General features: G+C 45.8%; 1 protein-coding gene across 2 annotated transcripts in view; it reads right to left on the bottom strand.

Moving 5' to 3' along the window:
- Positions 1–13,574, bottom strand: part of SENP5 (SUMO specific peptidase 5) — an 80,862-nt gene that overhangs the window by 28,066 nt on the left and 39,222 nt on the right. For both annotated transcript variants that reach the window (XM_063916362.1, XM_063916361.1), the window contains exons 5-6: positions 7,373–7,420; positions 5,733–5,810 (exon numbers count right to left, since the gene is read on the bottom strand). In XM_063916362.1, the coding sequence (XP_063772432.1) occupies positions 5,733–5,810; positions 7,373–7,420 (126 nt within the window). The remainder of the gene's footprint in view (positions 1–5,732; positions 5,811–7,372; positions 7,421–13,574) is intronic.

Genomic DNA, 13,574 nt, shown 5'->3' with positions numbered 1-13,574 from the left:
ACCTTGCACCTAGGTATACCTAGCAAAGGGGCCACTGAGTGAGGTTTCATTTAAATAAAAAAGGCTTTCCTTATGCATTTCTAGAACGAGAGAAATCATTTACTACAATGTAAAAATAAGAATTTACTTACCGATAATTCTATTTCTCGGAGTCCGTAGTGGATGCTGGGGTTCCTGAAAGGACCATGGGGAATAGCGGCTCCGCAGGAGACAGGGCACAAAAGTAAAGCTTTCCGATCAGGTGGTGTGCACTGGCTCCTCCCCCTATGACCCTCCTCCAAGCCAGTTAGGTACTGTGCCCGGACGAGCGTACACAATAAGGGAGGAATTTTGAATCCCGGGTAAGACTCATACCAGCCACACCAATCACACCGTACAACTTGTGATCTAAACCCAGTTAACAGTATGATAACAGCGGAGCCTCTGAAAAGATGGCTCACAACAATAATAACCCGATTTTTGTAACTATGTACAAGTATTGCAGATAATCCGCACTTGGGATGGGCGCCCAGCATCCACTACGGACTCCGAGAAATAGAATTATCGGTAAGTAAATTCTTATTTTCTCTATCGTCCTAGTGGATGCTGGGGTTCCTGAAAGGACCATGGGGATTATACCAAAGCTCCCAAACGGGCGGGAGAGTGCGGATGACTCTGCAGCACCGAATGAGAGAACTCCAGGTCCTCCTTAGCCAGGGTATCAAATTTGTAGGATTTTACAAACGTGTTTGCCCCTGACTAAATAACCGCTCGGCAAAGTTGTAAAGCCGAGACCCCTCGGGCAGCTGCCCAAGATGAGCCCACCTTCCTTGTGGAATGGGCATTTACATATTTTGGCTGTGGCAGGCCTGCCACAGAATGTGCAAGCTGAATTGTAGTACACATCCAACTAGCAATAGTCTGCTTAAAAGCAAGAGCACCCAGTTTGTTGGGTGCATACAGGATAACAGCAAGTCAGTTTTCCTGACTCCAGCCGTCCTGGAACCTATATTTTCAGGGCCCTGACAACATCTAGCAACTTGGAGTCCTCCAAGTCCCTAGTAGGTGCAAGGCACCACAATAAGCTGGTTCAGGTGAAACACTGACACCACCTTAGGGAGAGAACTGGGGACGAGTCCGCAGCTCTGCCCTGTCCGAATGGACAAACAAATATGGGCTTTTTTGAGAAAAAAACCACCAATTTGACACTCGCCTGGTCCAGGCCAGGGCCAAGAACATGGTCACTTTTCATGTGAGATGCTTCAAATCCACAGATTTGACTGGTTTTAAACCAATGTGATTTGAAGAATCCCAGAACTACGTTGAGATCCCACAGTGCCACTGGAGGCACAAAAGAGGGTTGTATATGCAATACTCCCTTGACAAAGTTCTGGACTTCAGGAACTGAAGCCAATTCTTTCTGGAAGAAAATTGACAGGGCCGAAATTTGAACCTTAATGGACCCCAATTTGAGGCCCATAGACACTCCTGTTTGCAGGAAATGCAGGAATCGACCGAGTTGAAATTTCTTTGTGGGGCCTTCCTGGCCTCACACCACGCAACATATTTTCGCCACATGTGGTGATAATGTTGTGCGGTCACCTCCTTTCTGGCTTTGACCAGGGTAGGAATGACCTCTTCCGGAATGCCTTTTTTTCCCTCAGGATCCGGCGTTCCACCGCCATGCCAACAAACGCAGCTGCGGTAAGTCTTGGAACAGACATGGTACTTGCTGAAGCAAGTCCCTTCTTAGCGGCAGAGGCCATAAGACCTCTGTAAACATCTCTTGAAGTTCCGGGTACCAAGTCCTTCTTGGCCAATCCGGAGCCATGAGTATAGTTCTTACTCCTCTACGTCTTATAATTCTCAGCACCTTAGGTATGAGAAGCAGAGGAGGGAACACATACACCGACTGGTACACCCACGGTGTTACCAGAACGTCCACAGCTATTGCCTGAGGGTCTCTTGACCTGGCGCAATACCTGTCCCGTTTTTTGTTCAGACGGGACGCCATCATGTCCACCTTTGGTATTTCCCAACGGTTTACAATCATGTGGAAAAAACTTCCCGATGAAGTTTCCACTCTCCCGGGTGGAGGTCGTGCCTGCTGAGGGAGTCTGCTTCCCAGTTTCCATTCCCGGGATGAAACACTGCTGACAGTGCTATCACATGATTTTCCGCCCAGCGAAAAAGTCCTTGCAGTTTTTGCCATTGCCCTCCTGCTTCTTGTGTCGCCCTGTCTGTTTACGTGGGCGACTGCCGTGATGTTTTTCCCACTGGATCAATACCGGCTGACCTTGAAGCAGAGGTCTTGCTAAGCTTAGAGCATTATAAATTTACCCTTAGCTCCAGTATATTTATGTGGAGAAAAGTCTCCAGACTTGATCACACTCCCTGGAAATTTTTTCCTTGTGTGACTGCTCCCCAGCCTCTCGGGCTGGGCTCCGTGGTCACCAGCATCCAATCCTGAATGCCGAATCTGCGGCCCTCTAGAAGATGAGCACTCTATAACCACCACAGGAGAGACACCCTTGTCCTTGGATATAGGGTTATCCGCTGATGCATCTGAAGATGCGATCCGGACCATTTGTCCAGCAGATCCCACTGAAAAGTTCTTGCGTGAAATCTGCCGAATGGAATTGCTTCGTAGGAAGCCACCATTTTCTACCAGGACCCTTGTGCAATGATGCACTGTTTTTAGGAGGTTCCTGACTAGCTCGGATAACTCCCTGGCTTTCTCTTTCGGGAGAAACACCTTTTTCTGGACTGTGTCCAGAATCATCCCTAGGCACAGCAGACGTGTCGTCGGGATCAGCTGCGATTTTGGAATATTTAGAATCCACCCGTGCTGTTGTAGCAGTATCCGAGATAGTGCTACTCCTACCTCCAACTGTTCCCTGGACTATGCCCTTATCAGGAGATCGTCCAAGTAAGGGATAATTAAGACGCCTTTTCTTCGAAGAAGAATCATCATTTCGGCCATTACCTTAGTAAAGACCCGGGGTGCCGTGGACAATCCAAACGGCAGCGTCTGAAACTGATAGTGACAGTTCTGCACCACGAACCTGAGGTACCCTTAGTGAGAAGGGCAAATTTGGGACATAGAGGTAAGCATCCCTGATGTCCCGGGACACTATATAGTCCCCTTCTTCCTGTTCGTTATCACTGCTCTGAGTGACTCCATCTTGATTTGAACCTTTGTAAGTGTTCAAAAATTTTTTAGATTTAGAATAAGTCTCACCTAGCCTTCTGGCTTCAGGACCACAATATAGTGTGGAATAATACCCCTTTTCTTGTAGTAGGAGGGGTAATTTAATTATCACCTGCTGGGAATACAGCTTGTGAATTTTTTTCCATACTGCCTCCTTGTCAGAGGGAGACCTTGGTAAAGCAGACTTCAGGAGCCTGCGAAGGGGAAACGTCTCGACATTCCAATCTGTACCCCTGGGATACTACTTGTAGGATCCAGGGGTCCTGTACGGTCTCAGCGCCATGCTGAGAACTTGTCAGAAGCGGTGGAACGCTTCTGTTCCTGGGAATGGGCTGCCTGCTGCAGTCTTCTTCCCTTTCCTCTATCCCTGGGCAGATATGATCTTATAGGGACGAAAGGACTGAGGCTGAAAAGACGGTGTCTTTTTCTGCAGAGATGTGACTTAGGGTAAAAACGGTGGATTATCCAGCAGTTGCCGTGGCCACCAGGTCCGATGGACCGACCCCAAATAACTCCTCTTCCTTTATACGGCAATACACCTTTGTGCCGTTTGGAATCTGCATCACCTGACCACTGTCGTGTCCATAACATCTTCTGGCAGTTATGGACATCGCATTTACTCTTGATGCCAGAGTGCAAATATCCCTCTGTGCATCTCGCATATATAGAAATGCATCCTTTAAATGCTCTATAGTCAATAAAATACTGTCCCTGTCAAGGGTATCAATATTTTTAGTCAGGGAATCCGACCAAGCCACCCCAGCTCTGCACATCCAGGCTGAGGCGATCGCTGGTCGCAGTATAACACCAGTATGTGTGTATATACTTTTTATGATATTTTCCAGCCTCCTGTCAGCTGGTCCTTGAGGACGGCCCTATCTATAGACGGTACCGCCACTTGTTTTGATAAGCGTGTGAGCGCCTTATCCACCCTAAGGGGTGTTTCCCAACGCGCCCTAACTTCTGGCGGGAAAGGGTATACCGCCCATAATTTTCTATCGGGGGGAACCCACGCATCATCACACACTCTATTTAATTTATCTGATTCAGGAAAAACTATGGTAGTTTTTTCACATCCCACATAATACCCTCTTTTGTGGTACTTGTAGTATCAGAAATATGTAACACCTCCTTCATTGCCTTTAACGTGTGGCCCTAATAAGGAATACGTTTGTTTATTCACCGTCGACACTGGATTCAGTGTCCCTGTCTGTGTCTGTGTCGACCGACTAAAGTAAACGGGCGTTTTAAAACCCCTGACGGTGTTTTTGAGACGTCTGGACCGGTACTAATTGTTTGTCGGCCGTCTCATGTCGTCAACCGACCTTGCAGCGTGTTGACATTATCACGTAATTCCCTAAATAAGCCATCCATTCCGGTGTCGACTCCCTAGAGAGTGACATCACCATTACAGGCAATTGCTCCGCCTCCTCACCAACATCGTCCTCCTACATGTCGACACACACGTACCGACACACAGCACACACACAGGGAATGCTCTGATAGAGGACAGGACCCACTAGCCCTTTGGAGAGACAGAGGGAGAGTTTGCCAGCACACACCAAAAACGCTATAATTATATAGGGACAACCTTATATAAGTGTTTTCCCTTATAGCATCTTTTTTATATATTTCTAACGCCAAATTAGTGTCCCCCCTCTCTGTTTTAACCCTGTTTCTGTAGTGCAGTGCAGGGGAGAGCCTGGGAGCCTTCCCTCCAGCCTTTCTGTGAGGGAAAATGGCGCTGTGTGCTGAGGAGATAGGCCCCGCCCCTTTTTCGGCGGCCTCGTCTCCCGCTCTTAACGGATTCTGGCAGGGGTTAAATATCTCCATATAGCCTCCGGAGGCTATATGTGAGGTATTTTTAGCCAAAATAGGTTTTCATTTGCCTCCCAGGGCGCCCCCCTCCCAGCGCCCTGCACCCTCAGTGACTGCCGTGTGAAGTGTGCTGAGAGGAAAATGGCGCACAGCTGCAGTGCTGTGCGCTACCTTTAGAAGACTGAGGAGTCTTCTGCCGCCGATTCTGGACCTCTTCTTATTTCAGCATCTGCAAGGGGGCCGGCGGCAAGGCTCCGGTGACCATCCAGGCTGTACCTGTGATCGTCCCTCTGGAGCTGATGTCCAGTAGCCAAGAAGCCAATCCATCCTGCACGCAGGTGAGTTCACTTCTTCTCCCCTAAGTCCCTCGTTGCAGTGATCCTGTTGCCAGCAGGACTCACTGTAAAATAAAAAACCTAAGCTAAACTTTTCTAAGCAGCTCTTTAGGAGAGCCACCTAGATTGCACCCTTCTCGGCCGGGCACAAAAATCTAACTGGCTTGGAGGAGGGTCATAGGGGGAGGAGCCAGTGCACACCACCTGATCGGAAAGCTTTACTTTTGTGCCCTGTCTCCTGCGGAGCCGCTATTCCCCATGGTCCTTTCAGGAACCCCAGCATCCACTAGGACGATAGAGAAATAACTGTAATCTATAAAACAGCTACACTATTTTCTGCACACACATTTGTAAATTTGAAGATAAAAAAGAAAATATTAAAAACTTGCCTTTTTAGTCCATCTTTTCACCCCATTATAACCTTTGGTCATGAGTTGTTTATGAAAGAAACTGTTGAAGAAGTGTACCTGGCAGAGACAGTACTAATGTTAGTATATTATCGCAAAAAGTTTTTTTAAAAAGTGGTAACATATAGTAAGATAAGTATGAAGCAGTACATATGTAGCGGACGTGGACTTCTCCAAGACTTATCTGGGGAAGGGAATGGTCTCACTAACCATATTAGAAGTGGCTTAGACATTGTCAGCTCACTCCAGGAACAGCTAAATTGGTTCTAGTGCTTTATTACTAAAGTTGCAGTTCAGACACTTTGTTTTACTATACCTATAATTCAATTATTCCAAGATTACATACATTTTTTATATTTTTTCTAAAACTTACTTGTGATGGAGCTTATATTATTGTAGCAGCACCATCATTACTAGTTTTAATGTACATATAATTTAAATGTTAAGACTGAAAAGTGTTTTTGTTTTTTTTATTTAGGATAATTATAAAAAGATGAGTGAATATTGTACACCATGGCCAGAAAAGACCCAATAGGAAGGGCTATCCTGCATAATGCCTTTATACCCTTCATCTTCTATCCTATTTAAACAGGATTCCTAATGCACTTATCTACTAATCCCAGGCAGAATCCTGTTGAGGTGTATTGTGGACCCCTTACTTATACCTAACTTACTTATATCATCCAAGCAGAATGTGGCTATAGATTTCACTTATAAGAAAAGCGAGCACTTATCACTAAACTTTTATTTTTCTTTAAATGATAACCAGTTTGAAAATATCTGCCCAGCATGATAACCTATCATGCTGGACTGAAAGCCTGTGACCGGTCTGCCCTGTGGCATTCCTGGGGGTATATTCAATTCGGATCCATTCCGACATGTATTTGTCGGAATGGATCTGACAACCCCTATTCAATCCCATCTTAATTCGACTTTTCAAGTCGAATTTAGATGGGACGCAGAGGAGGAGAAGGGGGGCGAGCCGCGGGGGGACAGCCGGCGGGCATACAGGGAGATCAGCGCTACAGCAGGATGTCACTCAGCCGCCCCACCTCACGGCAGCTTCCACCCGGCTCCAGCAGCGTGCTGGAGCCGGGTGGAAACTGCCGTGAGGTCGGGTGGCAGAGTGACATCCAGCTGCAGCGCTACTGTAGCGCTGATCTCCCTGTATGCCCGCCGGCTGTCCCCCCGTCTCCCTGCGGCTTTCCCCCTTGCCTCCTCTGGGTCCGCATCTCAGTCCGACATCATTTTGATGTCGGACTGAGATGGCCGAAAAGGTGGCCATAACCTGTGGTTGTGGCCCCGTTTTCGACATAAACACGTGGATCGGCAGCTATTCCGCTGATCAACGTGCTTTTTTTAAAATATTGATTTTTGTAAAATATTGAATAGGTCGAATCAGGATTCAACCTTAAAAAGTCGAAAACTGCCGTCTTGTCGACAGTTTTCGACTTTAATTGAATATACCCCCTGGTGTTGTGAAACTACAAGCTCCAGTATCCTTTGCCAGATGAGCTGGTAGGTGATAAATGGTAGGGTATGCGCCCAATTATTTTTACACAACACCTGGAGAGGCACAGGCTGCCCAAACTGGGCCTACAGTAATTTTAAAAATGATATACCTTGTCTGGTACTGCATCTTTTATGAGTTCACCATACATGTTAATAACCTGTGAAAGATAAAATTATTGTATATTAAATTAGCAAAATATTTATGAAGACCAACAATGTAAAAAGATTAAAAATAATGATAAAAAAAAACAGCAGAGTAATGATGTCACGTGCAATAGAGGCCATAGTTCCAGGCCACCTTGGCCTTTAGGTGATCAGCTATCTACCAAAGCTTGAAAATGTAAAGTTTAAGATGAGTATAGCAAAAATAATATTATATATATATATATATATATATATATATATATATATATATATATATATACACACACAAATAATAATAATAATTTAATTTATATAGCGCCCTTTCTCCAATAGGACTCAAGGCACTTATACGACAGCATATCGTATCTACTTGATATTGCAAATGGGACTTATTTGTAATAATATATATATTTGAATTTGGATGAGGCAGATTTTGATGCCAGACTTATAATCCACTGTAAGGGATGAGGTAGTGCAATTGCGATCAATAGCTGCAATGATCTTAAACTCATTCACTTCTCAGTACAATGTGAATATTCAGTTACAGGCAATAAGAAACAAAGAAAATCAATTTTCAAGTATAATGTTGTGTATGTACTGACGTAGGATGGTTGAGAAAAGGGGTGTGGAATAAAAGATCTACAGTAATAGCTAGACAGTCATCAGGTCGACCCCATAAAGGTCACCATGCATAAGGTCAGCAGGGTCCAAATGTCGACATGGAAAAAGTAGATAGTAGAAAAGGTAGACATGGAAATGGTCAATACAAAGAAAAAAAAAGTCAACACAAGCTTCTTGGGCATTTTGGGTGCCATTTTGTACATCTCATCATCTGTGACCAGTGTAAATGTTTACCCTTATGGGCTTGCTTTGGGTAAGGCTACTATTCCTAGTCGTAGTCCACATGGCTGGTAAATCAAGCAAAACAGAAAAAAAAACCTTGTGTTGACCACTGTCATGTTGACCTTTTGTACATGCTGACCTTTAACACCGTCTAATTTTTACCTGTTGACCTAATGCATGTCGACCATACGGTGCAAACCTACTGACTGTCTATCTAAACACTATCTATACACTGAAACCAGAACAAAAGAATGAGAGTGAGAGTTGGTTTGTGTGTTTCCTGTATAATCACAGAACAAGAAACAGGTGCGCCAGCCAGTGGTGTCAACACCAGATGCAACAAAAGGGAGTGGACTAATACAAGACACTGCAAACACAGGGAATTGTGGCATCTGAATTCAGAATCATGGGGCAGATGTATTAACCTGGAGAAGGCATAAGGAAGTGATAAACCAGTGATATGAGCAAGGTGATAAAGGCACCAGCCAATCAGCTCCAATATGTAAATTAACAGTTAGGATCTGATTGGCTGGTGTGTTTATCACCTTGCACATATCACTGGTTTATCACTTCCTTATGCCTTCTCCAGGTTAATACATCTGCCCCCATGTTCTCAGTAACAGACCCACCCTTCCCACTGGACCCTGTAAACTACTGCAGTGTGGTGGTAATCTTCAACTGATGTAACTTCTACTAATGAAATAAAATAAAATTAATACATGATATATTATATGCCAAAAAAAGATTAAACTAAATATTGTACATGTTCATTTCTCTGACGTCCTAGTGGATGCTGGGAACTCCGTAAGGACCATGGGGAATAGACGGGCTCCGCAGATACTGGGCACTCTAAAAGAAAGATTAGGTACTATCTGGTTCCTCCCTCTATGCCCCTTCTCCAGACCTCAGTTAGAATCTGTGCCCGGCCAAAGCTGGGTGCTCCTAGTGGGCTCTCCTGAGCTTGCTAGAAAGAAAGTATTTGTTAGGTTTTTTATTTTCAGTGAGATCTGCTGGCAACAGACTCACTGCTTCGTGGGACTGAGGGGAGAGAAGCAAACCTACCTGCGTGCAGCTAGCTTGTGCTTCTTAGGCTACTGGACACTATTAGCTCCAGAGGGTTCGAACACAGGGCCTGACCTCGATCGTCCGTTCCCGGAGCCGCGCCGCCGTCCCCCTTGCAGAGCCAGAAGACAAGGAGATGAAATCGGCGGCAGAAGACTCCAGTCTTCATTAAGGTAGCGCACAGCACTGCAGCTGTGCGCCATTGCTCCCACAGCACACCACACACTCTGGTCACTGTAGGGTGCAGGGCGCTGGGGGGGGGGGCGCCCTGGGCAGCAATAAGAATACCTTTTGGCTAGAGATGAGCGGGTTCGGTTTCTCTGAATCCGAACCCGCCAGAACTTCATGGTTTTTTTCACGGGTCCGAGCAGACTCGGATCTTCCCGCCTTGCTCGGTTAACCCGAGCGCGCCCGAACGTCATCATGACGCTGTCGGATTCTCGCGAGGCTCGGATTCTATCGCGAGACTCGGATTCTATATAAGGAGCCGCGCGTCGCCGCCATTTTCACACGTGCATTGAGATTGATAGGGAGAGGACGTGGCTGGCGTCCTCTCCATTTAGATTATAAGAGACTGAGAGAGATTTACTGGAGCTGACTAGGAGGAGTACTGTTACTGTAGAAGTGTAGAGACTGAGTGGAGAGAGTTTACTAGTGAGGACAGTGCAGTTTACTTTATAATCCGTTCTCTGCCTGAAAAAAGCGATACACAGCACACAGTGACTCAGTCACATACCATATCTGTGTGCACTGCTCAGGCTCAGGCCAGTGTGCTGCATCATCTATTATCTATATATAATATTATATATATCTGTCTGACTGCTCAGCTCACACAGCTTATAATTGTGGGGGAGACTGGGGAGCACTACTGCAGTGCCAGTTATAGGTTATAGCAGGAGCCAGGAGTACATAATATATTATATAGTGAGTGACCACCAGACACACAGTGCAGTTTATTTAATATATCCGTTCTCTGCCTGAAAAAAGCGATACACACAGTGACTCAGTCAGTCACATACCATATCTGTGTGCACTGCTCAGGCTCAGGCCAGTGTGCTGCATCATCTATTATCTATATATAATATTATATATATCTGTCTGACTGCTCAGCTCACACAGCTTATAATTGTGGGGGAGACTGGGGAGCACTACTGCAGTGCCAGTTATAGGTTATAGCAGGAGCCAGGAGTACATAATATATTATATAGTGAGTGACCACCAGACACACAGTGCAGTTTATTTAATATATCCGTTCTCTGCCTGAAAAAAGCGATACACACAGTGACTCAGTCAGTCACATACCATATCTGTGTGCACTGCTCAGGCTCAGGCCAGTGTGCTGCATCATCTATTATCTATATATAATATTATATATATCTGTCTGACTGCTCAGCTCACACAGCTTATAATTGTGGGGGAGACTGGGGAGCACTACTGCAGTGCCAGTTATAGGTTATAGCAGGAGCCAGGAGTACATATTATATTAAAATTAAACAGTGCACACTTTTGCTGCAGGAGTGCCACTGCCAGTGTGACTGACCAGTGACCTGACCACACTGACCACCAGTATAGTTAGTAGTATACTTATATTGTGATTGCCTGAAAAAGTTAAACACTCGTCGTGTGACTTCACTTGTGTGTTTTTTTTTTTTTTATTCTATAAAAATAAAACTCATTCTGCTGACAGACAGTGTCCAGCAGGTCCGTCATTATATAATATATAATATATACCTGTCCGGCTGCAGTAGTGATATATATATATTTTTTATATCATTTATCATCCAGTCGCAGCAGACACAGTACGGTAGTTCACGGCTGTGGCTACCTCTGTGTCTCTGCACTCGGCAGGCAGTCCGTCCATAATTGTAATACCACCTAACCGTGGATTTTTTTCATTCTTCTTTATACATACATAGTTACATAGACATCTTCTCTTTATCAACCAGTCTATATTAGCTGCAGACACAGTACAGTACGGTAGTTCACGGCTGTGGCTACCTCTGTGTCTGCACTCGGCAGGCAGTCCGTCCATAATTGTATACCACCAAACCGTGGTTTTTTTTCATTCTTCTTTATACATACATAGTTACATAGACATCTTCTCTTTATCAACCAGTCTATATTAGCTGCAGACACAGTACAGTACGGTAGTTCACGGCTGTGGCTACCTCTGTGTCTGCACTCGGCAGGCAGTCCGTCCATAATTGTATACCACCTAACCGTGGATTTTTTTCAGTCTTCTTTATACATACATAGTTACATAGACATCTTCTCTTTATCAACCAGTCTATATTAGCTGCAGACACAGTACAGTACGGTAGTTCACGGCTGTGGCTACCTCTGTGTCTGCAGTCGGCAGGCAGTCCATAATTGTATACTAGTATCCATCTCCATTGTTTACCTGAGGTGCCTTTTAGTTGTGCCTATTAAAATATGGAGAACAAAAATGTTGAGGTTCCAAAATTAGGGAAAGATCAAGATCCACTTCCACCTCGTGCTGAAGCTGCTGCCACTAGTCATGGCCGAGACGATGAAATGCCAGCAACGTCGTCTGCCAAGGCCGATGCCCAATGTCATAGTACAGAGCATGTCAAATCCAAAACACCAAATATCAGAAAAAAAAAGGACTCCAAAACCTAAAATAAAATTGTCGGAGGAGAAGCGTAAACTTGCCAATATGCCATTTACCACACGGAGTGGCAAGGAACGGCTGAGGCCCTGGCCTATGTTCATGGCTAGTGGTTCAGCTTCACATGAGGATGGAAGCACTCAGCCTCTCGCTAGAAAAATGAAAAGACTCAAGCTGGCAAAAGCAGCACAGCAAAGAACTGTGCATTCTTCGAAATCCCAAATCCACAAGGAGAGTCCAATTGTGTCGGTTGCGATGCCTGACCTTCCCAACACTGGACGTGAAGAGCATGCGCCTTCCACCATTTGCACGCCCCCTGCAAGTGCTGGAAGGAGCACCCGCAGTCCAGTTCCTGATAGTCAGATTAAAGATGTCAGTGTTGAAGTACACCAGGATGAGGAGGATATGGGTGTTGCTGGCGCTGGGGAGGAAATTGACCAGGAGGATTCTGATGGTGAGGTGGTTTGTTTAAGTCAGGCACCCGGGGAGACACCTGTTGTCCGTGGGAGGAATATGGCCGTTGACATGCCAGGTGAAAATACCAAAAAAATCAGCTCTTCGGTGTGGAGGTATTTCACCAGAAATGCGGACAACAGGTGTCAAGCCGTGTGTTCCCTTTGTCAAGCTGTAATAAGTAGGGGTAAGGACGTTAACCACCTCGGAACATCCTCCCTTATACGTCACCTGCAGCGCATTCATAATAAGTCAGTGACAAGTTCAAAAACTTTGGGTGACAGCGGAAGCAGTCCACTGACCAGTAAATCCCTTCCTCTTGTAACCAAGCTCACGCAAACCACCCCACCAACTCCCTCAGTGTCAATTTCCTCCTTCCCCAGGAATGCCAATAGTCCTGCAGGCCATGTCACTGGCAATTCTGACGAGTCCTCTCCTGCCTGGGATTCCTCCGATGCATCCTTGCGTGTAACGCCTACTGCTGCTGGCGCTGCTGTTGTTGCCGCTGGGAGTCGATGGTCATCCCAGAGGGGAAGTCGTAAGCCCACTTGTACTACTTCCAGTAAGCAATTGACTGTTCAACAGTCCTTTGCGAGGAAGATGAAATATCACAGCAGTCATCCTACTGCAAAGCGGATAACTGAGGCCTTGACAACTATGTTGGTGTTAGACGTGCGTCCGGTATCCGCCGTTAGTTCACAGGGAACTAGACAATTTATTGAGGCAGTGTGCCCCCGTTACCAAATACCATCTAGGTTCCACTTCTCTAGGCAGGCGATACCGAGAATGTACACGGACGTCAGAAAAAGACTCACCAGTGTCCTAAAAAATGCAGTTGTACCCAATGTCCACTTAACCACGGACATGTGGACAAGTGGAGCAGGGCAGGGTCAGGACTATATGACTGTGACAGCCCACTGGGTAGATGTATGGACTCCCGCCGCAAGAACAGCAGCGGCGGCACCAGTAGCAGCATCTCGCAAACGCCAACTCTTTCCTAGGCAGGCTACGCTTTGTATCACCGCTTTCCAGAATACGCACACAGCTGAAAACCTCTTACGGCAACTGAGGAAGATCATCGCGGAATGGCTTACCCCAATTGGACTCTCCTGTGGATTTGTGGCATCGGACAACGCCAGCAATATTGTGTGTGCATTAAATATGGGCAAATTCCAGCACGT

The sequence above is a fragment of the Pseudophryne corroboree genome, chromosome 4 (genome assembly GCF_028390025.1).
Source record: "Pseudophryne corroboree isolate aPseCor3 chromosome 4, aPseCor3.hap2, whole genome shotgun sequence".
Taxonomy (NCBI): Eukaryota; Metazoa; Chordata; class Amphibia; order Anura; family Myobatrachidae; genus Pseudophryne; species Pseudophryne corroboree.
Note: the sequence above shows the minus strand (reverse complement) of the source record. Positions and strands in the feature narration are given on the sequence as shown.